This window comes from Lepidochelys kempii, chromosome 3 (genome assembly GCF_965140285.1).
Source record: "Lepidochelys kempii isolate rLepKem1 chromosome 3, rLepKem1.hap1, whole genome shotgun sequence".
Classification (NCBI taxonomy): domain Eukaryota; kingdom Metazoa; phylum Chordata; order Testudines; family Cheloniidae; genus Lepidochelys; species Lepidochelys kempii.
Window position 1 is genome coordinate 168,113,167 of NC_136382.1, and position 24,801 is coordinate 168,137,967.

At 44.2% G+C, this 24,801-nt stretch overlaps 2 protein-coding genes across 9 annotated transcripts in view; one reads left to right on the forward strand and one right to left on the reverse strand.

Annotated features, from left to right (window-relative positions):
- LPGAT1 (lysophosphatidylglycerol acyltransferase 1) overlaps positions 1 to 24,801 on the forward strand; it is a 133,968-nt gene that overhangs the window by 14,240 nt on the left and 94,927 nt on the right. The gene's annotated exons all lie outside the window — the stretch shown is intronic.
- On the reverse strand, positions 16,393 to 18,173 carry LOC140908217 (uncharacterized). The gene is made up of 2 exons (XM_073335171.1): positions 17,594 to 18,173; positions 16,393 to 17,004 (listed from the first exon to the last, which is right to left on the reverse strand). The coding sequence occupies exons 1-2, from the start codon at positions 18,171 to 18,173 to the stop codon at positions 16,841 to 16,843; spliced, it is 744 nt and encodes a 247-aa protein (XP_073191272.1). The 3' UTR covers positions 16,393 to 16,840.

A 24,801-nucleotide genomic window follows, 5' to 3' on the forward strand; every position in this document is an offset into this window, starting at 1 on the left:
AAGGTTTTTAGCATACACCAAGACATCATAACAGGCAGGCTGAGTGTGCATGGAGTAAGTACCCTCTCCAACATGGCAGGTGCATTGCACAAGCCAAAAGTCGTCATTCTAAATTGCCACATGCCTTGTTTTGCTGTGCAAGCAATCTTTTTACTGTCCTTTGGATCTGCTTCTACTTGCCAGTACCCACTTCTAACATCCAGTGGGGAAAATCACATTGAACTTGCATTTAGGATATCGTCCATTTGTGGTAACGGATAGGATCCTTTAAAGGGACGAAATTTAGTTTTCTATAGTTCACACAATCTGGTATTGCCACCTTTTTATCTTAACCGGAACTATGGATAAGGTTCAAGGACTGTTGTCAGGAGGGTAAAATTGAGCTTTCAACATTTCCTCAATGGCCTATAATGCCCCTTCCCTCTTTGCTACTAGTAAACAGTGACAGGGCTGTTTAATTGGCAGTTTCCTCCCCATCTCCAGATCAGTCTTGTGCTGGACCACTGCAGCATGATGTATTTCTTGGTTGGATCAGAAGAACATTCCCAGATTTCTAACCAGAAAGTCTCTTAGACTGTTCTGCTGTACCTCATTTAAGGGTACAACACAGTGCTGGAATAAGTCCAATACAAACTCTGGCCGGTCACCTTTAACTTCTTTTCCCCTATAGTTTTCTTTTATACGAGCATCTTCTAGATCCTCTGGTTCACGTTTTGTACACCATTTGCTGTTTTGTGACAGATGTGAGGCAAGCAAACAGGAATCCATTTCTGCTTCAAATCCACAAGAACTTTAAACAGCCAAGATTCCCTCTGGGACTCAAGGTCTTGGAGCAAGTTTTAACTACTCCCCTTCTTTCCTTTTGCTGGAAAATTACCACAGCATACAGCTGTTATGGGGTCTGCCCCTGGTGTCAGGACAGTTTGTTTGCAGCAAACCAGTTGCTTACCAAATCATTTGTCTCACCTGCGGATCATCTTTAAAGGGAATTTCCACAGACTGAATTTATAAGACAGCTTTCCTGGCATTTATTACAGTTATGAGCCATCATGAAATCAACTCTGATGATTACCTCATTCACTATCTTGGTATCCAGATTTTTTGCTTGTATTCCAGAGGTCCAATTTTTGAAACCCAATTTTCCACATTTTTGGACAGGCACATGTTCTCCAGTCACTATCTTAATTTGAGACTAATCAGGTGGTTCAGTTTTGGATACCCTATTTCTTACCTTATTAGTGTATTGGGTCTAATAACTTATGCTTGAGCCATTGTCCGTTGGCCGTTCTGTGGCATTGCTTCAAAGGGAAGAGGGTCGCATCCTCTAGGAATCACTAACACTGCTTTTTGCAGCAGTTGGCGTTCTTTGAAGGTGTCCCATTTATATTTATATTTATATACTGATCAGGTGCAACCCTATTACAGTATGAAGGTGGTGTGGCTGCAGAGAAAACACTTGCAGATCACCTTTCATTTTAATGTATTTAAAAAAAACACAACCTTTTTGTCTCATTGGGTTGTGGTACTGGATATTTGAATCTTTGAGTCCAGAAAAGTACAGATTAGATTTGATATAAAGTTACTAGTTTAGTAGGTTACGTTTTTAATGGAGCTAGTGATGACATGAATTAAATACTTGGGGAGGGATATAGTCCCCTTCTCTGTATCACTCCCATTAACTTCAGTGGAAATTACACGTTTAGAAAGACTGCAGAATCAGTCATGAGACTGGTGACTCAAATGGAAACTGCAGTAAGCATATGGTAATTCCTGTAACTGCCCCACCTGTGTTCTGCTAATTGAATAATTGACTCTACAAAGACAGTGCTGGTTCTTGCTGATTCTGGATCCTGTAGGCATGACAGAAGGTGCTCCGTTAGAGTGCTCTATTGTAGTAGGAGAGAAGCTTGCTCTTTCTTATTTAAAAATACCCAAACAATTCCGACTCCACCAAAAAAAGGGAAAAGAAGAAAAAGCTGTTGCTTACAGGTCATACACTGCTTCGTGGACTTATGTTTAAGGAGGTTGTCATAATTTTTTTACAATATTTTTGAATAGCCTTCCTTCCCCCAAGGAAATGCAAGAAATTGAAAAGCTATGGAAAACCATATCTCAAAAGTTGACTTGCTGTTATAAACTTGTGCCCCACAGTCTGCCTGTCCACCCAGTTTCTCTGCCAGAACCCCCCCACAATGATCCTTACATTTCAGATGGCACCTTAGAGACTAACCAATTTATTTGAGCATAAGCTTTCGTGAGCTACAGCTCACTTCATCGGAATGCATCCGATGAAGTGAGCTGTAGCTCACAAAAGCTTATGCTCAAATAAATTGGTTAGTCTCTAAGGTGCCACAAGCCGTCCTTTTCTTTTTGCGAATACAGACTAATACGGCTGTTACTTTGAAACCTGACATTTCAGATGGTGTGTGTGGCCAGATAATGCATCTTTGTTGTAGTTTGGTGCTCTGTTTTATCTCAGAAAGGGCATGTCCTAGAAACTTCAAATGAGGCTTTCTTCAGAAGAGAGCTAGGGGAGGTCTTGTGCATAGGACCACTTTTGAGATGGGGAAAGGCATATTTATGAAACAATCTGTGGCAAACGAGTGTTGGTGGTCTATTGTGCTTTGGTGCACTTTTAAAAGAACAACTAAACTGTTTGAGGACCTAAGCTTTCATTTAAAAAATGCAAAAAGAAAAGGAGTACTTGTGGCACCTTAGAGACTAACCAATTTATCTGAGCATTTTATTTGAGCATAAGCTTATGCTCAAATAAATTGGTTAGTCTCTAAGGTGCCACAAGTACTCCTTTTCTTTTTGCGAATACAGACTAACACGGCTGTTACTCTGAAACCATTTAAAAAATGTAAACTGACTATTGGTGTTGAAATTACTAGTGTAGAAATGCAGTCAAGCAACTTCCTTTTCAGATGACGCACCTAAAGATACATCTACACTGCACACTAAGTCTAGGCTCTGACTTAGGTTTGAGTCCATGTCCCCCTTCTGTTCACACACACATCAGTTTGACTTGGGTCCTAGGATTCTGCTGGAATGGAGGGTCAGAGCCTGAGTCCTACTGTGACTTGAGTCCAAGCAGTGTAGTTTCGGACATAGTTCAAGCTTCAGACCCGAGTTAGAAGGTTTGTATAGTGCAGTGTGGACACGTTAGCACGTGAGACCCAGGTCCAGCAATTTTAAACCTTGGTTTACAGTGCTGTGTGGACACTCAAATGTGGGCTTGGAAACTCTGGGTCCACAAGCCCGACTGGAAATTTGTCAACTGCATGAAAAAACTTGTACAGATGCTGACAGACATCATCTTCCTTTCCAAATGAAACAGATGGACATCGTACCAAAAGGTCTGAAGGTAAAAAATCCATTACAATCTACATACCACACAGACTATGCTGACAGCTTGTGCCACACGCTCTCAAAGAAACTGCGGAACCACCTGATCAGCATCCTCTACAGCAAACAGGGAAAGATTAAGAATGAGCTCTCAAAAATGGATACTCTCATAAAAAACCAACCTTCCACACAAACTTCCTCGTGGCTGGACTTTACTAAAACTAGACAAGCCATTTACAACACACACTTGCTTCTCTACAAAAGAAAAAGGACACTAAACTTTCTAAACTACTACATGCCACAAGGGGCCACAGCAATGGTTCCCTCAACCCACCCAGCAATATTGTTAACCTATCCAACTATACTTTCAGCCCAGCAGAAGCAGCTGTCCTATCTCGGGGCCTCTCCTTCTGCCCCTCCACCCCCACGAACATGATACAGTTCTGTGGTGACCTAGAATCCTATTTTCGACGTCTCCGACTCAAGGAATATTTCCAACATACCTCTGAACAACATACTAATCCACAGAGACCTCCCTACCAACACTACAAAAAGAAGGATTCTAGGTGGACTCCTCCTGAAGGTCAAAACAGCAGACTGGACTTCTACATGGAGTGCTTCCGCCGACGTACATGAGCTGAAATTATGGAAAGGCAGCATCACTTGCCCCATAACCTCAGCCGTGCGGAACACAATGTCATCCACAGCCTCAGAAACAACTCTGACATCATAATCAAAAAAGGCTGACAAAGGAGGTGCTGTTGTCATCATGAATAGCTCGGAATATGAACAAGAGGCTGCTCGGCAGCTCTCCATCACCACTTTCTACAAGCAATTACCCTTTGATCCCACTGAGAATTACCAAAAGAAACTACAGCATTTGCTCAAGAAACTCCCTGAAAAAGCACAAGATCAAATACGCACAGACACACCCCTGGAACCCCGACCTGGGATATTCTATCTACTACCCAAGATCCATAAACCTGGAAATTCTGGGCGCCCCATCATCTCGGGCATTGGCACCCTGACAGCAGGATTGTCTGGGTATGTAGACTCCCTCCTCAGGCCCTACGCTACCAGCACTCCCAGCTACCTTCGAGACACCACTGACTTCCTGAGGAAACTACAATCCATCGGTGATCTTCCTGATAACACCATCCTGGCCACTATGGATGTAGAAGCCCTCTATACCAACATTCCACCACAAAGATGGACTACAAGCCGTCAAGAACACGATCCCCGATAATGTCACGGCTAACCTGGTGGCTGAACTTTGTGACTTTGTCCTTACCCATAACTATTTTACATTTGGGGACAATGTATACCTTCAGATCAGCGGCACTGCTATGGGTACCTGCATGGCCCCACAGTATGCCAACATTTTTATGGCTGACTTAGAACAACGCTTCCTCAGCTCTCGTCCCCTAACGCCCCCACTCTACTTGCGCTATATTGATGACGTCTTCATCTGGACCCATGGAAAAGAAGCCCTGGAGGAATTCCACCATGATTTCAACAATTTCCATCCCACCATCAACCTCAGCCTGGACCAGTCCACACAAGAGATCCACTTCCTGGACACTACAGTGCTAATAAACGATGGTCACATATACACCACCCTATACCGGAAACCTACTGACCGCTATTCCTACCTACATGCCTCCAGCTTTCACCCTGACCACACCACACGATCCATCGTCTACAGCCAAGCTCTGAGATACAACTGCATTTGCTCCAACCCCTCAGACAGAGACAAACACCTACAAGATCTCTCTCAAGCATTCTTACAACTACAATACCCACCTGCGGAAGTGAAGAAACAGATTGATAGAGCCAGAAGAGTTCCCAGAAGTCACCTACTACAGGACAGGCCTAACAAAGAAAATAACAGAACGCCACTAGCCATCACCTTCAGCCTCCAACGCATTATTAAGGATCTACAACCTATCCTGAAGGATGACCCAACACTCTCACAAATCTTGGGAGACAGGCCAGTCCTCGCTTACAGACAGCCCCCCAACCTGAAGCAAATACTCTCTCACCAGCAACCACATACCACACAACAGAACCACTAACCCAGGAACCTATCCTTGCAACAAAGCCCGTTGCCAACTGTGCCCACATCTCTATTCAGGGGACACCATCACAGGGCCTAATAACATCAGCCACACCATCAGAGGCTCGTTCACCTGCACATCCACCAATGTAATATATGCCATCATGTGCCAGCAATGCCCCTCTGCCATGTACATTGGTCAAACTGGACAGTCTCTACGTAAAAGAATAAATGGACACATCAGATGTCAAGAATTATAACTGTAAGCGGTGTCAGGATGAGCTCCACCCTGACATCTGGTGGTGAGGTGTGGCAAGTTGCGGAAAAGAACTTTAGGGGCCGATCTCATTTGCATAGGCACACCCACCCTGCCTAGAATGAGGCCATAGCTGCCCAAGCGGTCACTTTGGCTGCTGTGGGATCCCCAGTGTCTCTGTTATTGGGGCAGGAAGAATAAATTATTACCCTGATTATGGGAACTGTGCTTGGAACTGTACTTGGCCTTTGTTATGATGGAGGGACTCACCATCAACTAAGTAGCAGTCGCTAGGCAAGGGTCATGGGTTCCAAAACTCTGTGAACTGAGAGAGGCTGGGGACAAGTATTAATACTTGGTGGCATGGGCCCCTAGGTGATGGCCTTACATGCTAATTGCACTTCCTCCTCTTTCCACTGTGGCATATCAGAGCTAATTTTGATTCCATTAGGAGTCTAGTTACATGCTGCTGAGCTCACTTTGGGCTAATGGTGCACCAGCATTGAGGCTACCCTACTACAAGCTGAATTCACCGAAGAGCTGAACTGACTAAGAGCTGAAATCACTGAGCATTGTGTTAAGTAGTGGGGGAGCCTGAAGATATATTGTGGAGCAATTCGTGGGACAGCTGGAGTGCCTTGTGGACAGGCTGGTGGAGCAGTTCATTGAATGGCGGGGTCTGCTTGTGGGACGTGGAGTGAAGCAGTTCGTGGGGCGGCTGGCAGAGTGAAGGCCTATGGAGCTGTGGGGCGGTCAGCTTCAGATCATGTAAGGTGCCCCTTACCCCTCCCTCCCCCCCATCTCCACCCAGGTTGGGAGGTAAAGCTCTGCAGATAAACTTTTGAACTCTGGGGCTGCCCTGACCAGGGACAGAGACTTTTGGGGCATTGGGTGATTTGGGGTTGCTGGACTCAAGAACCAAAGGGAAAGGACACGCCCCAGTTTGCTTGGGGTGGTTTTTTTTTTTTTTGCTCATGGGTTGTGCTACGAATCCTGTTGGTGGTATTTCTCCAACATAATGCCACATTGTTTCTCTCTGTTACTAAAAGGCTTTTTTGCTACACTCAGACTATGTGCTTGCGAGAGGGGAAGTATTGCCTCTTCGAGGCACCCAGCGAGGGTGGTGATATATTTGTCCCAGGTCACTGGGTGGGGGCTCGAGCCGGTTTGCATTGTGTTATTGGAATGAATCCCCTAGATATTGAACCCGGCCCTTGTTGCCGCCAACTCTGACGGGCAGAAGGGTTACATAACATTCATAAAGCAGTCGGAGAACACTTCAATCTCTCTGGTCACGCGATTACAGACATGAAAGTTGCGATATTACAACAAAAAAACTTCAAATCCAGACTCCAGCGAGAAACTGTTGAATTGGAATTCATTTGCAAATTGGATGCAATTAACTTAAGCTTGAATAGAGACTGGGAGTGGCTAAGTCATTATGCAAGGTAACCTATTTCCCCTTGTTTTTTCCTATCTCCCCCCCCCCCCCCCACGTTCTTGTTAAACCCTGGATTTGTACTGGAAATGGCCCACCTTGATTATCATACGCAGTGTAAGGAGAGTGATCACTTTAGATAAGCTATTACCAGCAGGAGAGTGGGGTGGGGGGAGGTATTTTTCATGCTTTGTGTGTATAAAAAGATCTTCTACACTTTCCACAGTATGCATCCGATGAAGTGAGCTGTAGCTCACGAAGGCTTATGCTCAAATAAATTGGTTAGTCTTTAAGGTGCCACAAATACTCCTTTTCTTTTTGTGAATACAGACTAACACGGCTGTTACTCTGAAACCTCCCACAGAGCTGTGCTTAGTGTGCAGTGTAGACCTACTCTGCGGGTCCACAGATAAGCATCTTTGTTATGCTTATAAAAACCACATGGGATCTTTTCCCCTGAAAAAGATAACACTCAGTGTTTATTGAAAACACGAGAGTAAGCATATGCATTCAGTCTCACACACACACACACACACACACAGGTCATGCAGATGGTCTTATAGTTATCAGTCTGTTGTAGCTTGAGTCAATCTAATGGCCAGTTAGTCTGAGCAGGAGTGAGAAGCTGGGCTCTGTCGGTCGCGATCTGATGCTCCGAGGCTTTGCAGGACTGAACCCAGAGTCTTATGGCAAAAGACCCCAGCTTTATACTTGTAAATTCCCACTTTAGTCTATGGATTTTGCAATGTCATTTTGTCCTTAAGTGGTGTTAATCTTGGGGTTTTTCACTGTTCTCTCTTATTTGTTGTCTCACCTTCGGGGGTGTTTGCCTCACCTCTGAGGTTGTCAATGCTGTTAACTCATTTAGCATCCGATACAATGGATGTTTTCTGATTTTCCTGCTGTCTCTCACTTTTTCTTGACCATCTGGACATTTGTGGTGGCTTTCACACTCATCCTTAATCATGCACACATCCTTTACTCACACCAAACATTTTTACAGTGAATCTTAGACAGGATTACATTTTAGAAAGGGTTGTATGGTGACTAAAGGGGTTACAAAAGAATCTTACACAACTTGGTTTGCAATGTAGATAAAAAACATGACCTTATAGCAAATACTGTAATGAAAACTTATCCTAAAACAAAGGACTGTTCCTGCCTTAATATCAGTTCAGACACAGGCAGCCTGCCTGATGCGTTTCTACCAATGGCCCCTTAGGCCATTCCTTTCTGCTTTTCAAAAAGGGTGGGTGGCAGGATATGGTTAAATCATTCATCAGTACATTTAATACATGCTAATTATTATATCCTTCATTCTAAATTATCCAAAATACAAACATAAAATCCAACTACTAAATCTTTGATGTATAATCTTCATTCAGTGTTAAGACATAGTCCTGAATACGTCCCGTGAGACTATGGGTAAATCTACACTGCAGTTAAAAACCCATGGTAAGATCGTGGGGGCTCTGGCTAAGGGTCTGTTTTAATTGTGCTTTAGATTTTCAGGTTCAGGCTGCGGCCCGAGCATGGGGAACCTCCTGCCTCGAAGGTCCTAGAGCCCTGGCTCTAGCCTCACCCAAAGTCTACATTGCAATTAAACTGCCCCGTAGCCCAGGCCCAAGCCAGCTGGCTTTGGCCAGTGTTGGGTTTTTAATTGCAATGTAGACATTATACCCTATGTGTCAAGTCACTTTCCAATCAGACAAGTAAGTCTAATTTAAAAAGAAAAATCTGCCTTAGGTTTTGACATAAATTATCTTAGTATTGTGGAGGCCCATAGGAGCCCCAGTCATGAGCAATGAGGAGTCTGGTGGCACTTTAAAGACTAACAGATTTATTTGGTCATGGGCTTTTGTGGGTAAAAAACCCACTTCTTCAGATGCAAACTTCCTGACTGAATTGGCCTTCAACATTGATTCTCCACTTGTAAGGTAACTCCCTTCTCTTCGTGTGCCAATATATATATTTATGCCTGTATCTGTAATTTTCACTCCATGCATCTGAAGAAGTGGGTTTTTTACCCACGAAAGCTTATGCCCAAATAAATCTGTTAGTCTTTAAGGTGAAACTGGACTCCTTGTTGTTTTTAAAAAACATAGTTCTTGTCTGCTCTCTGTATATAGTAAGGATCCAGTGGCAGTTTTTTGTAAGATTGAGTGTGCTTTTTAAAAAGTCCTATCTGCCTCTCCTATGAAATATGGTGGGCACGGATCATTGGCTGCTTTTCATCCCTGATGTGACTGCATATCCGTGATGCTGTATAGTTTTGTAAAGTATGTTAGGAATCTTAAGGATGAAAGTTGCTGTGAATTCAAGGTGCTATCTATTTATTTTTCACTTAAAACCACCTGTACTTGTAACCAATCCTTGCATTCATGACATTCTGAATTTTCTAGCAGCCATTGGTATGCTTTTATAGACTGAGAAGGAAACTATTTCCCTCTCCTCCCCATAGATTCGTTCTGCCTTATTGAATGAGAGATTCTTATTTAACTGTTTTTAGGTCAGAAAGATGTTCCAGAATTGTTGCAATTTAATTATATTTTTGACTCCTAAGTGTCCAAGTCTTCAGGATGAGTTATTTCATATTTACTGTAAGACAACCTTCAGGCAATTCTTGGTAAAATGGTAATACAGACTTTTAAATGTGCTCAGTGTATAGTCTTACTGTATTGTATACTGTATTAAACTGTTATTTTTATATAATCTCTCAAAACTGTACATGTGACTGGAGCTTATAATATCAACATATGCAAATTGTGGGCTGTAGGGGTTTTTTTTGCTAGAAGCTAACTAGCCAGTGTCAACCGTGAATGATTGAACACTTACCCACTGCATCAAAAAAACCCATCAGAAATACCAGCCCCCCAAATTTTATCTGAGATCCTCTGTCTGAGGGTCAAGAAGGCATCTTTCCTACTCAGAAGGGCTTTTCATCGCAGCCACTGGCCTTCTAGCCAAAGGACAAGATGGGACTCTTTTTGTGCAAATAAGGATTAGCTATAAGGTTGATGTTGAATGGGAGATGGCCTGTTCATACCTAAGTGCCAGTTCATATGATAAGGGTTGATTATGTTGCCTCTTCATCATTCTAGCCCATAGCAGCCCAGGTAGCAACAACAGGATTTGAACCAGAATTCCTCATGTGGCACTGCAGAGAACTGTCATTGGGCCAGTGGACTGATTCTTCTGGATATTTCTACACTGGAAAAACAAATTACAACCTCCCCACAGCAGTGAGTCTCAGAGCCTGGGTCAATTGACTTGGGCTTGAGCTACAGCACTAAAAATAGCAGCGTAGATGTTCCCGTTCAGGCTGGAGCCTGGGGTCTGAGACCCACCCTGCTCACTAGGTCTCAGTGCCTGGGCTCCAGCCTGAATGGGAATGTCTACACTGCTATTTTTAGTGCTGTAACTCAAGCCTGAGTCAGTCAAGTGTGATCCAGGCTCTGAGGCTTGCTGCTGTGGGTTTAGGTTTTTTGCAGTGTAGAACAGGGGTGGGCAAACTACGGCCCGTGGGCCAGAACTGGCCTGCAGGCCATTTTAATCTGGCCCTTGAGCTTCCACTGGGGAGTGGGGTGTGGGGCTTGCCCTACTCCAGCTCTCCAGGGTCGGGGGCCGCTCTACGTGACTCCCAGAAACAGCGGCATGGCCCCTCTCTGGTTCCTACGTATAGGGGCAGCCAGGGGGCTCCACTCTGCATCCTGCCCCAAGTGTCTCCCCCGCAGCTTCCATAGGCTGGGAACCATGGCCAATGGGAGCTGCAGGGGTGGTGTCTGTGGATGGGGCAGTGTGCAGAGCTGCCCGGCCACGCCTCCACATAGGAACTGGAGAAGGAACATGCCTCTGCTTCTGGGAGCCGCTTGAGGTAAGCACTGCGCAGAGCTGCACCCCTGAGCCTTTTCCCACACCCCAACCTCCTGTCCCAGCCCTGATCTCCCCTCCCATCCTCCGAACCCCTTGATCCCAGCCCGGAGCACCTTCCTGCACTCCAGAGCCCGCAGCCCCAGACCCACCCCAGAGTCTGCACTCCCAGCCAGAACCTGTTACCCCCTCCCTCACACCAACACCAATTTTGTGAGCATTCATGGCCTGCCATACAATTTCTATTCCCAGATGTGGCCCTCAGGCCAAGAAGTTTGCCCACCCCTGATGTAGAAAGACATACCTTTTGGGATTTTTGTTTTGATATCTGTCACTTCCACATTGTGGAATACAACCATTAGCAAGCTAGTAATCTTGTCATCACTCTATTTAAAGAACTTGGCTGCCATCCTCCTCTGTGGAAACTCTATATGCTTGTATTACATGACAGCACCCGGAAGGGCAGTATAAAAAAAAGCAGTGTTCTTTTGGGCATGTCTAATAAGGATTAACAACTTGCAGCATCAACCAGCAAAAGGCACTGTTCTAGCCTTGCACATCTGCCTCCTTTGGCGTGCAGGAATCAAAGGCAAGCCCTTGTACTGTATATCTCCATTCAACGATGCTGGAAATTGTCTTGCTTCTCTCTGACATTTTTGTTTGTGGATTGACACTGTTCTGTTCTTTTGAGTTCACTAGGGGTGACCCAGCAGCAGTTGTCAGTTATCTGCCTTTTTAAATATGAACTGACCTGATCACAGTGACTCTTATGTTTCTCTAATCGCTTCCCAACCCCTTCTCTTTCAGGCATCTGAGTGATGCACTTCCTTTTTTACTAAACCAGCTATCTTATTTTTGCAGATACTGAAAAACTGCTCCTGGACTTTTTCTCCTAAATTTAGCCTTTATTTTGCTTAGTCTAGTTAATTTCACTTAATTAAACTGACCCTTTTGTTCTGATATTTCATTTCACAAAAAAAGCTGCAGATTTAAAATTGGACTCTACTGTAGTTTCTTTTAATCTCTTCTTCAGTGGAAGAAGTTTGGTAGACCGTTCCATCAATGCTTTTGTACTAGTAACATGATTATTCTCTCCTCGCCCATTTAAGTCATAAATAAACTATAGCATTCTGACTATTAGAACATCTATTGGCATTTTAGGGCACTAGGAATGTTATCATGTTACTTGATGGCTGTGGTAATGCTTCTCTGGGTAGTTTTTGCATCTTGCAGACTTGTTAATGGGGAGAACAGTGTGTGCTCTGGCAAGCTTGCTGCTTCACTGAGCAAATATTATAATTTTGATGTCTGTGTAAGTCAAGAATGCTTTGAGAGCTGCTCTTGGCATCTATTGTAGGCCTTTAACTGGATCTTTCGCATTACTGAAATGCGTGACCTGATACTGGATTCTGGTAGGACTTAATCGGAGCAGTGTGTGTGTCCATCTGTCTACCTATAATGAGTACTAAACTGTGTTCAGATTATTGTTTAAGTGGTTTGGGCTGGGATGGCTTGCCTCATCAGTGGTTTTGGTTTTATGCAGTGTTCAAGTTTAAATACAAACTGCCCACGCAAAACATGTTAGCCTGAACAGTTTTCGGACAGTATATGCTGGTTGTGTACCATATGTTGGAAAGGGGGAATACTTCATCCTTGGTGTTTTGCGGTCATGTGTGGACACATGGGTGCACTTGCAGACTTAGAAAGAGAGAGAAATTGATTGTGATTGCTCATGTACTGCCCTTTTCAGCTGACTAAATTCTACCTCTCCACCATGTAGAGCAATTTTTCAGGAATTTCTGTTGCCCTTGTGTGTCTTTTGACTAGAAATTGAGCTAAGACTATTTTGTCTACTCTGACATTCAGGCTATTTTACTCTGGCATTCAGGCTACTGAAAAATACCCCAGCTGATTAAAAAGTTGATTTTTATCTTGCTATTTGATATTTTCCAAAAGTCACTTTCATACTTTTTGTGGCCAAGACTACTAGCATCTAAAGTGAAATGTCTAGTATAGTTTAAACTATATCTCCAGGATACAGAAAAAATGAGGGCCTAAGTCTCTCAAAATGTATTGGATCATTTTCAAATGACCCAGTGGGTAACAAGTACGTTCATAATATTTGAAAAAACTTTCTAAACTCTTGTGGTTGTAATATTAGTTAACTTTAGCCAGTTCAACTGTTTTTAGGCTAAATAACTGCCAAAATCAACATGAAATAGCACAGAAAATACTGTAGTTATATGTTCTGCACGCTTTTTGTTTTAATCACTTAATATATTATTTTTTGTTGTTTTGTTCGTGAAGTAACCTTTCTGTTCTGGATTTCTCGTTCAGTTTCTGCCAGTATCAATCTTCACTTACCCAGACAAAAGGACATAATCTATTCTCAGGGATGCTGATGGCTAAAATGAGGTTTGGAACAGGGCTGCCAATGATGAAATTCTCTGAAATAAATTGATGGGTGTAACCAAAGCTGGACATATGTTAAGTTGACCTGATTTTGGTAATGCTAGCTGTTAAAAAGCTGAACCTCGAGGATTAAGATATTCTATCTTTCTCGGACTGATGCTTTCCGTAATGTCTACGAGTACAGCAAAGAAAGCTTTCAGAGCAGAAATGATAGGGTTTTGACTTAACGGTAGTAGATGCCTAAATTTTATATCTAGTTTAGTTAATTCCAAACTAGTCATAAAAGTAGGTTTGTAATAAAGTTAAGTGCATAAGAGTAGAAACTTTATATACTCTGTGTATTCCAAAAATAAACTTCACTTCAAACCCCATCTAAGGTTGCTAAGGGTATGTCTACACTACAAAATTAGGTCGAATTTATAGAAGTTGTTTTTTAGAAATCGTTTTTATATATTCGAGTGTGTGTCCCCACAGAAAATGCTTTAAGTGCATTAACTCGGTGGAGTGCTTCCACAGTACTGAGGCAAGCGTCGACTTCCGGAGTGTTGCACTGTTGGTAGCTATCCCACAGTTCCCGCAGTCTCTGCTGCCCATTGGAATTCTGGGTTGAGATCCCAATGCCTGATGGGGCTGACACATTGTCGTGGGTGGTTCTGGGTACATATCATCAGGCCCCCGTTCCCTCCCTCCCTCCCTCCCTCCGTGAAAGCAGCAGCAGACAATCATTTTGCGCCTTTTTTCTTGAGTTACCTGTGCAGACGCCGTACCCTGGCAAGCATGGAGCCCACTCAGGTAACCATCACTGTATGTCTTCTGAGTGCTGGCAGACGTGGTACTGCATTGCTACACAGCAGCATCAACCCATTGCCTTGTGGCAGCAGAAGGTACAGTAGGACTGGTAGCCATCATAGTCATGTCCGAGGTGCTCCTGGTCGCCTCTGTGAGGTCGATCAGGAGCGCCTGGGCAGACATGGGCGCAGGGACTAAATTTGGAGTGACTTGACCAGATCATTCTCTTTAGTCCTGCAGTCAGTCCTATTGAACCATCTTATGGTGAGCAGGCAGGTGACACGGATTGCTAGCAGTCCTACTGCACCATCTTCTGCCGAGCAGCCATGAGATGTGGATGGCTTGCAGTCCTTCTGCACTGTCTGCTGCCAGCCAAAGATGTAAAAGACAGATGGAGTGTATCAAAACAAGAAATAGACCAGATTTGTTTTGTACTCATTTGCTTCCCCCCCCCCCCCAGTCTAGGGGACTCATTCCTCTAGGTCACACTGCAGTCACTCACAGAGAAGGTGCAGCGAGGTAAATCTAGCCACGTATCAATCGGAGGCCAGACCAACCTGCTTGTTTCAATAAGAACAATAACTTAGGTGCACCATTTCTTATTGAAACCCTCCATGAAGTCCTGCCTGAAATACTCATTGATGTGAAGCCACCCCCTTTGTTGATTTTAATTCCCTGTAAGCCATGTCGTCAGTCACCCCTCCCTCTGTCAAAGCAACGGCAGACAATCGTTCCGCGCCTTTTTTCTGTGCGGACACCATACCAAGGCAAGCATGGAGGCCGCTCAGCTCACTTTGGCAATTAGGAGCACATTAAACACCACATGCATTATCCAGCAGTATATGCAGCACCAGAACCTGGCAGAGCGATACCGGGCGAGGAGGCAACGTCAGCACGGTCATGTGAGTGATCAGGACATGGACACAGATTTCTCTGAAACCATGGGCCCTGCCAATGCATGCATCATGGTGCTAATGGGGCAGGTTCGTGCTGTGGAACGCCGATTCTGGGCTCGGGAAACAAGCACAGACTGGTGGGACCGCATAGTGTTGCAGGTCTGGGACGATTCCCAGTGGCTGCGAAACTTTTGCATGCGTAAGGGCACTTTCATGGAACTTTGTGACTTGCTTTCCCCTGCCCTGAAGAGCATGAATACCAAGATGAGAGCAGCCCTCACTGTTGAGAAGCGAGTGGCGATAGCCTTGTGGAAGCTTGCAACGCCAGACAGCTACCGGTCAGTCGGGAATCAATTTGGAGTGGGCAAATCTACTGTGGGGGCTGCTGTGATGCAAGTAGCCCACGCAATCAAAGATCTGCTGATATCAAGGGTAGTGACCCTGGGAAATGTGCAGGTCATAGTGGATGGCTTTGCTGCAATGGGATTCCCTAACTGTGGTGGGGCCATAGACGGAACCCATATCCCTATCTTGGCACCGGAGCACCAAGCCCGCGAGTACAGAAACCGCAAGGGGTACTTTTCAGTAGTGCTGCAAGCTCTGGTGGATCACAAGGGACGTTTCACCAACATCAACATGGGATGGCCGGGAAAGGTACATGACTCTCGCATCTTCAGGAACTCTGGTCTGTTTCAAAAGCTGCAGGAAGGGACTTTATTCCCAGACCAGAAAATAACTGTTGGGGATGTTGAAAAGCCTATAGTTATCCTTGGGGACCCAGCCTACCGCTTAATGCCATGGCTCATGAAGCCGTACACAGGCAGCCTGGACAGTAGTCAGGAGCTGTTCAACTACAGGCTGAGCAAGTGCAGAATAGTGGTAGAATGTGCATTTGGACGTTTAAAGGCGCGCTGGCGCATTTTACTGACTTGCTTAGACCTCAGCAAAACCAATATTCCCACTGTTATTACTGCTTGCTGTGCGCTCCACAATATCTGTGAGAGTAAGGGGGAAGATATTTTTGGCGGGGTGGGAGGTTGAGGCAAATCGCCTGGCTGCTGGTTATGCGCAGCCAGACACCAGGGTGGTTAGAGCACAGGAGGGCACGGTACACATCAGAGAAGCTTTGAAAACCAGTTTCATGACTGGCCAGGCTACGGTGTGAAAGTTCTGTTTGTTTCTCTTTGATGAAACCCCCGCCCCTTGGTTCACTCTACTTCCCTGAAAGCTAACCACCCTCCCCTCCTCCCTTCGATCATTGCTTGCAGAGGCAATAAAGTCATTGTTGCTTCACATTCATGCATTCTTTATTCATTCATCACACAAATAGGGGGATGACTACCAAGGTAGCCCAGGAGGGGTGGTGGAGGAGGGAAGGAAATTGCCACACAGCACTTTAAAAGTTTACAACTTTAAAATTTATTGAATGCCAGCCTTCTGTTTTTTGGGCAATCCTCTGTGGCGGAGTGGCTGGTTGGCCACTGGCCCCCCCACCGCGTTCTTGGGCGTCTGGGTGTGGAGGCTATGGAACTTGGGGAGGAGGGCGGTTGGTTACACAGGGGCTGTAGTGGCAGTCTGTGCTCCAGCTGCCTTTGCTGCAGCTCAACCATACACTGGAGCATACTGGTTTGGTCCTCCAGCAGCCTCAGCATTGAATCCTGCCTCCTCTCATCATGCTGCCGCCACATTTGAGCTTCAGCCCTGTCTTCAGCCTGCCACTTACTCTCTTCAGCCCGCCACCTCTCCTCCTGGTCATTTTGTGCTTTCCTGCACTCTTACATTATTTGCCTCCACGCGTTCGTCTGTGCTCTGTCAGTGTGGGAGGACAGCATGAGCTCAGAGAACATTTCATCACGAGTGTGTTTTTTTTTTTTTTTCTTTCTAGTTTTCACTAGCCTCTGGGAAGGAGAAGATCCTGTGATCATTGAAACACATACAGCTGGTGGAGGAAAAAAAAGGGACAGTGGTATTTAAAAAGACACATTTTATAAAACAGTGGCTACACTCTTTCAGGGTAAACCTTGCTGTTAACATTACATACATAGCACATGTGCTTTCGTTACACGGTCACATTTTGCCTCCCCGCACTGCGTGGCTACCCCCTCATCTCTCCCCCCTCCCCGTGGCTAACAGCGGGGAACATTTCTGTTCAGCCGCAGGCAATCAGCTCAGCAGGAATGGGCACCTCTGAGTGTCCCCTGAAGAAAAGCACCCTATTTCAACCAGGTGACCATGAATGATATCTCACTCTCCTGAGGATAACACAGAGCGATAAAGAACGGATGTTGTTTGAATGCCAGCAAACATACACTGCAATGCTTTGTTGTACAATGATTCCCGAGTACGTGTTACTGGCCTGGAGTGGTAAAGTGTCCTACCATGGAGGATGCAATAAGGCTGCCCTCCCCAGAAACCTTTTGCAAAGGCTTTGGGAGTACATCCAGGAGAGCCGCAAATGCCAGGGCAAATTAATCCTTTCACATGCTTGCTTTTTAAACCATGTATAGTATTTTAAAAGGTACACTCACCGGAGGTCTCTCCTCTGCCTGCCGGGTCCAGGAGGCAGCCTTGGGTGGGTTCGGGGGGTACTGGCTCCAGGTCCAGGGTGAGAAACAGTTCCTGGCTGTCGGGAAAACCGGTTTCTCCGCTTGCTTGCTGTGAGCTATCTACAACCTCATCATCTTCATCTTCTTCATCCCCAAAACCTGCTTCCGTGTTGCCTTCATCTCCATTGAAGGAGTCAAACAACACGGCTGGGGTAGTGGTGGCTGAACCCCCTAAAATGGCATGCAGCTCATCATAGAAGCGGCATGTTTGGGGCTCTGACCCGGAGCGGCCGTTCGCCTCTCTGGTTTTCTGGTAGGCTTGCCTCAGCTCCTTCAGTTTCACGCGGCACTGCTTCGGGTCCCTGTTATGGCCTCCGTCCTTCATGCCCTGGGAGATTTTGACAAAGGTTTTGGCATTTCGAAAACTGGAACGGAGTTCTGATAGCACGGATTCCTCTCCCCATACAGCGATCAGATCCCGTACCTCCTGTTCAGTCCATGCTGGAGCTCTTTTGCGATTCTGGAACTCCATCATGGTCACCTGTGCTGATGAGCTCTGCATGGTCACCTGCAGCTTGCCACGCTGGCCAAACAGGAAATGATTCAAAAGTTCACGGTTCTTTTCCTGTCTATCTGGCCAGTGCATCTGAGTTGAAAGCGCTATCCAGAGAGGTCACAATGGAGCACTCTGGGATAGCTCCTGGAGGCCAATACCTTCAAATTGTGTCCATAGTACCCCAAATTCGACCCGGCAAGGCCGATTTTAAGCGCTAATCCACTTGTCAAGGGTGGAGTAAGGAAATCGATTTTAAGAGCCCTTTAAGTCGAAAAAAAGGGCTTCATCGTGTGGATGGGTGCAGGTTTACATCGATTTAACGCTGCTAAATTCGACCTAAAATCCTAGTGTAGACCAGGGCTAAGTGAGAATGTGTAGCTGCCTATCACATCATTTTATAAAACTTAAGGCTTGTCTACACTGGCACTTTACAGCGCTGCAACTTTCTCGCTCAGGGGTGTGAAAAAACACCCCCCCCTGAGCGCAGCAAGTTTCAGCACTGTAAAGCGCCAGTGTAAACCGTGCACCAGTGCTGGGAGCTGCGCCTCTTGTGGAGAGTTTTTTTGTTTTGTTTTTGTTTTTTTAGAGCGCTGGGAGCCAGCACTAACAAGCCACGTTAAAGTGCTGCCGTGCCAGCACTTTAGCATTGCCAGTGTAGAGTAGCCCTCAAACACTTTTTAAAAAGGAGATGACTGGTGAAGGATAACACAAATCTCTCATTGTCTACATAAGTGCTGTATTCTTTTCGAGTTTAAAGAAATACATATTTTTTCACAAAGCAACCTTAGTTCTGATCTATTGATCGTCATGTGGCTTTTTAATGCATTGTTTTCCTTAAGGGATAATATTTAGTGGGAAATAATCAGTTACTTTATTTATCAATTGAAAATAAGAATTTTGAAGTCAAGTATTCCATTACTACTGTTTCTTGAAAGTAATGCTATACACTTTTTCCTATTAAAATACTTATAATATTAGGGTTACTAATTTATATTGCTCTAGTCGGGTACAGGGTGCCATTTTGATAGCTGTACAAATATATAGGAAGATAAGGTCTTGACCCTCAGAGTTTACTAATCTCCACATACAGCACACAATGCTTCTGAAAAGGACATTTTTATTTTTACAATAATATTTATGTAGAGTCAGATTCAAGGCATTTGTTGTAAACATGCATTTCTTTATAGTTGGTGACAGTGTATGTTATGTGGGTAGTGCTTGCTTATATGCTTAGCTCTGGTAAGTGATGTGTTAAGTACCTTTTTGTCACTTAGTAATTTTAATTGATATTTAAAGCAAAGTTTTTGTTTCTTGAATTTCCCAGTATTTTTTTCTGTACATCTTTTGCTATATCTTTTTAAGTAGGTAAGTGACAACAGTTTTAAAAATATGAAATGCTATACAGTGGTTATCAGTTACATTTTAGGCATGAATGTAGGTTAAAAATGGCTTCTGCAGAGTCCTGTTTCATGCGAGATGCACCTGACGTTTAGAGGCACGTTCCCTGTCTACCTGCATTGTCATGCATGTGTGCTCAGTGAGCTCACTGTAACTAAATATTGGTAAAAAGTGTAAAGAATATTTGGCAAAGTAGCAGAATCAAGACTAGACCTCCAACTTTTGTGTTTATCAATTAATGCCCAGTTCTCTAGGCCACAGGTCAAGTCACTGAACCTCTGTGCCATATTTGTCACACATGAAAGGTGTGGTTAAAAATACTTACTACTTTTTCATCTGTAGATTTCAAAGATTTTTTTTCCAGAGGTGTCCTCAACATTATTAACCAAATTTGACAGTTGGCCTATTGAAGTAGAGGGTTCGAAGCATTTTGTATAAGAATTGCCTTACTGGGCTGGACCACTGGTCCATCTAGCCCAGTATCTTGTCTTCTCTCAGTGGCCAGTGCCAGATACTTCAGAGGCAGTGAACAGAACAGGGCAAGTTGAATGATTCATCCCTGTCATCCAGTCCTAGATTCTGGCAATCAGAGGCTTAGGAACACCCAGAGTGTGGGGGTTGCATCCCTGATCATCTTGGCTAATAACCATTGATGGACCTATCCTCTGGTAACTTATTTAACTCTTTGTTTTTTTTGTTGTTGTTGTTTTTTTTTTGAACCCTGTTACACTTTTTTGGCCTTCACAACATCCCCTGGCAATGAGTTCCACAGGTTGACTGTGCATTGTGTGAAAAAGTACTTCCTTATGTTTGTTTTAAACCTGCTGCCTATTAATTTCATTGGGTGATACTTAATTCTTGTGTTTATGTAAAGGGGTAAATAACACTTCTGTTCGCTTATTCCACATCATTTGTGATTTGTATATCGCCACTCCTCCCCCCCCGTCATGTCTTTTTCTAAGATGAACAATCCCAGTCCTTTTAATCTCTCCTCCTATGGAAGCTGTTCCATACCCAGCTATTCCATAGTCATTTTTATTGCCCTTCTCTGCACCTTTTCCAAGTCTAATATATCTTTTTTTAGATGAATGCAGTATTCCAGGTGTGGGTGTACTATGGATTTGTGTAGTGTCATTATATTTTCTATCTTATTGTCTGTTTCCTAATGCTTTCCAACATTTTGTTAGCTTTTTTGACTGCTGCTGCACACTGAGTGGATATTTTCAGAGAACTGTCCATGTTGGCTCCAAGATCTCTTTTGAGTGGAACAGTTAATTTAGACCCCATCATTTTGTATGTATAGTGATTACATTTTCTAATGCATTGAATTTCACCTGCTGTTTTGCTGTTCATTCCCCTGTTTGGTGGAATCTTTTTGTAACTCTTTGCAGTCAGCTTTGAACTTATGTATCTTGAGTAATTTAGTATTGTCTGCCAATTTTGCCATTTCACTCTTCACTTCCTCTCTCAAATAACTTATGAATATGTTGAACAGCACTAGTCTTAATATAGATCCTTGGGGGACATCACTATTTACCACTCTCCACTGTGAAAATTGACCATTTTTTCCTGTCCTTTGCTTCTTCTTTTAACCAGTTACTGATCCATGAGAGCACCTTCCCGCTTATCCCATGGCTACATACTTTGCTTAAGAGCCTTTGGTGAGGGACCTTGTCAAAGGCTTTCTGAAACTCTTAGTACACTATTGTGACGGGATTCCCCCGGGGTGCAGCTTGGGACCGTGGGACCACTGTGCCCCCTGAACTCTCTCCAGCCTGGGCTCTCTCTCAAAATGCCTTAATTGTGACCAGCAATAAACCCCTCCGGGCGCTGTGATCACTCAGCACAACCACATGTGGAGCCCCACACCCAGCTATATTGCATGAATGCTCCCAGAGCCACTCATGAATCACACAGCAAAATGCACCAGAGCTAAAGCCTCCTAGCACTCAGGAATATACCACCTAGCACTGCTCAAGACGAGCAATGCAGATTTATTAATTCAGCAATGAAAAGTGGACATACACCCATAGGCGCTGATTTCTGCTCCTGCTGCTGGGTGCTCGACCCTTCTCTGTCCCCGGCCCCACCCTGACTCGACTCCACCCCTTCCCTGCTCCCTCCCGCCCATGTTCCGCCCCTATTCCAACCTCTTCCCCAAAGTTTCCGCCGCTCCCTGCCCCATTCCAACTCCTTCCCCATCTCCTCCCCTAAGCGTGCTGGATTCCCCCTCCCTCCCAGCATGTCGCCAAACAGCAGCGCGGGAAGTGCTGGGAGGTAGGCAGAGGAGCGGGGATGCACACACTCAGAGGAGGAGGTGGGGCGCAGGGGGAGCGGGGGAGCTGGCTGCTGTTGTGTGAAGAGCACACACTTTTTCCCCGTGGGTGCTCCAGCTCCGGAGCACCCATGGAGTTGGCGCCTACACAAGTCCAGACATGTCTGAGGGGGCATTGCTGAGTCTCCAGGCAAGGTTGAGCAATTCCCCTGGTGTAGCCTCATGGAGGTGAGTCATTGCATTGCAGCTCCCTTGCTGGACAATGGTCATTGATGGGTTCATTGATACCCCGCCTGGGTGTTGGTTACTTTCCTGGCTGTTGCCTCTGGGGAGCTAATATCTGGCTGAGTCCCCAACTTAACAGCAGGTTTTAGTGACAACCATACAGCACAATTCTCATAACTTCATATGCATTGATGATATACATATATGGATAGAGAAATTACCTTCAGCAGATCATAGCCTTTCCCCCGATACCTTACATAGCATGCTTTATATGTAAGGTCACGATTATATAAAAATGAAGAATTTTGGGATACCAGGACACTCCTCCAGGGTATACAATGTCACAACCATATTCACTGCATCCCCCTTGTCCACATGCTTGTTGATCCCCTCAAAGAATTCTAGTAGATTGGTGAGGTATGATTTCACTTTACAAAAACCATGTTGTTCTTTACTATAGTTTCAACCAGTTTGCCCAGTACTGAAGTCAGTTGCCAGGATCACCTCTAGAGCCCTTTTTAAAATTGATGCAATGTAATCAAAGTAATGTAAAGCTAACTTTTTAAAAAGGCTCCAGAGACAATCCTGGCAATTGGAGGCCAGAAAGCCTAACTTCAGTACCAGGCATATTGGATGAAACTATGGTAAAGAACAGAATTATCAGACACAGATGAACATGATATGTTGGGGAAGAATCAACAAGGCTTTTGTGAAGAGAAATCATGCCTCACCAATTTATTAGAATTCTTTGAGAGAGTCAACAAGATTTGAACAAGGGTGAGTCATTTGGCATAATTTACTTGGACTTTTCTGAAAGCCTTTCACAAGGTCCCTCATCAAAGACTCTTAAAGCAAAGTAAGCTGTTCTGGGATAAGAGGGAAGGTCCTCTCATGGATTAGTAACTGGTTAAAAGATAGGAAACAAAGGGTAGGAATAAATGGTCAGTACTCAGAATGGGGAGAGGTAATTAGTGGTGTCTCCCAGGCGTCTGTACTGGGACCAGTCCTATTCAACATATTCATAAATGATATGGAAAAAGTGGCAAATGGTGAGGAGGCAAAATTTGCAGATGATATAAAACTACTCAAGATAGTTAAGTCCCAGGCAGACTGCAAAGAGCTACAACGGGATCTCTCAAAACTGGATGACTGGGCAACAAAATGGCAGATGAAATTCAGTATTGATGAATGCAAAGTAATGCACGCTGGAAAACATAATCCCAACTCTACATCTAAAATGATAGTCTAAATTAGCTGTTACCACTCAAGAAAGAGGTCTTGGAGTCATTGTGGATAGTTACTTCCCCCCTCCCAAACTGGTCTTCAAATTCTTTTTTAGCCTGCCTAATTATACTTGACTTGCTGGGGTTTATACTCCTTTCTATTTTCCTCAGTAGGATTTGACCTTCAGTTTTCAAAGGATGCCTTTTTCCCTGTAACCTCCTCTCTTACTTTGCTGTTTAGCTGTGGTGGCATTTTGTTGGTCCTCTTACTTTTATTTGGGGTATATATTTAGTTTGAGCCTCTATTTATGATGATTTTAAATAGTTTTCATGCAGCGTGCAATCATTTCATCCTTTTGACTGTTCCTTTTAATTTCTGTTTAACTAGCTTCCTCGTTTGTGTAGTTTCCTTTTTCTTAAGTTAAATGCTACTGTAGTGGGCTTCTTTTGGCATTTTTCCCCCTACATGGAGGTTACATTTAATTACATTATGGTCACTATTTCCAAGCGGTTCAGCTATTTTCACCTATTGGACCAAATCCTGTGCTTTGCTTAGGACTAAATCAAGAATTGCATCTCCCCTTGTGGATTCCTGGACTGGCTGCTCCAAGAAGCAATCATAAGTGGTGTCTAGAAATTTTATCTCTGCATCCCATCCTGAGGTGACAGGTACCCAGTCAGAATGGGGATAGTTGAAATCCCCCATTATTATTGGGTTTTCTGGTTTTGTAGCTTTTTTAATCTCCCAGGGCATTTCAGTTACCGATGCCATCCTGGTCAGATGGTTGGTAGTATATTCCAACCGCTATGCTGATAATTTTCGAGCATAGAATCCCTGTCCATAGAGGTTCTGTGTACAGTTCGATTCATTTAAGATTTTTACTTTATTTGACTGTATGGTTTCTTTCACATATAGTGCCAATCGCCAACCAGGGCAACCTATACTGTCATTCGTATATATTTGGCATCTTGGTAATACCGTGTCACATTGATAGTTTATCATCGTTCCACCAAGTTTCTGTGATGCCTGTTTTATCAATATCCTCTTTAATACCAGGAACTGGAGTTTGCTCATTTTAATACGTAAACTTCCAGCATTTGTATACAAGCACTTCTAAAATGTCACTATTTAGTTGTCTGCCTTCATGTGATGTAATTGAATGGGAATTTTTTGTTTGTTTTTGTTTGACTATTTTTCTTTATTTCCTACTTGTACTTTATCAACTTCTATCCTGTCTTCCTTACTAGGATATAGAGTATCCCCTTTAAGGTACAGAGGAGCACATGGTTTGGACAGAGACCTGTCGGCTTTCCCCCAGCCCTTAGTTTAAAAACTCTGCTATGACCTTTTTAATTGTACATGCCAGCAGTCTAGTTCTGTTTTGGTTTAGATGGAGCCTATCCATTGTATCTAGACTCCTCCTTTCCCAAAAGGTTTCCCGGTTCCTGATAAATCTAAATCCCTTCTCCGAACACCATTGTCTCATCCGCACATTGCAGTTCTGCCTGTCTA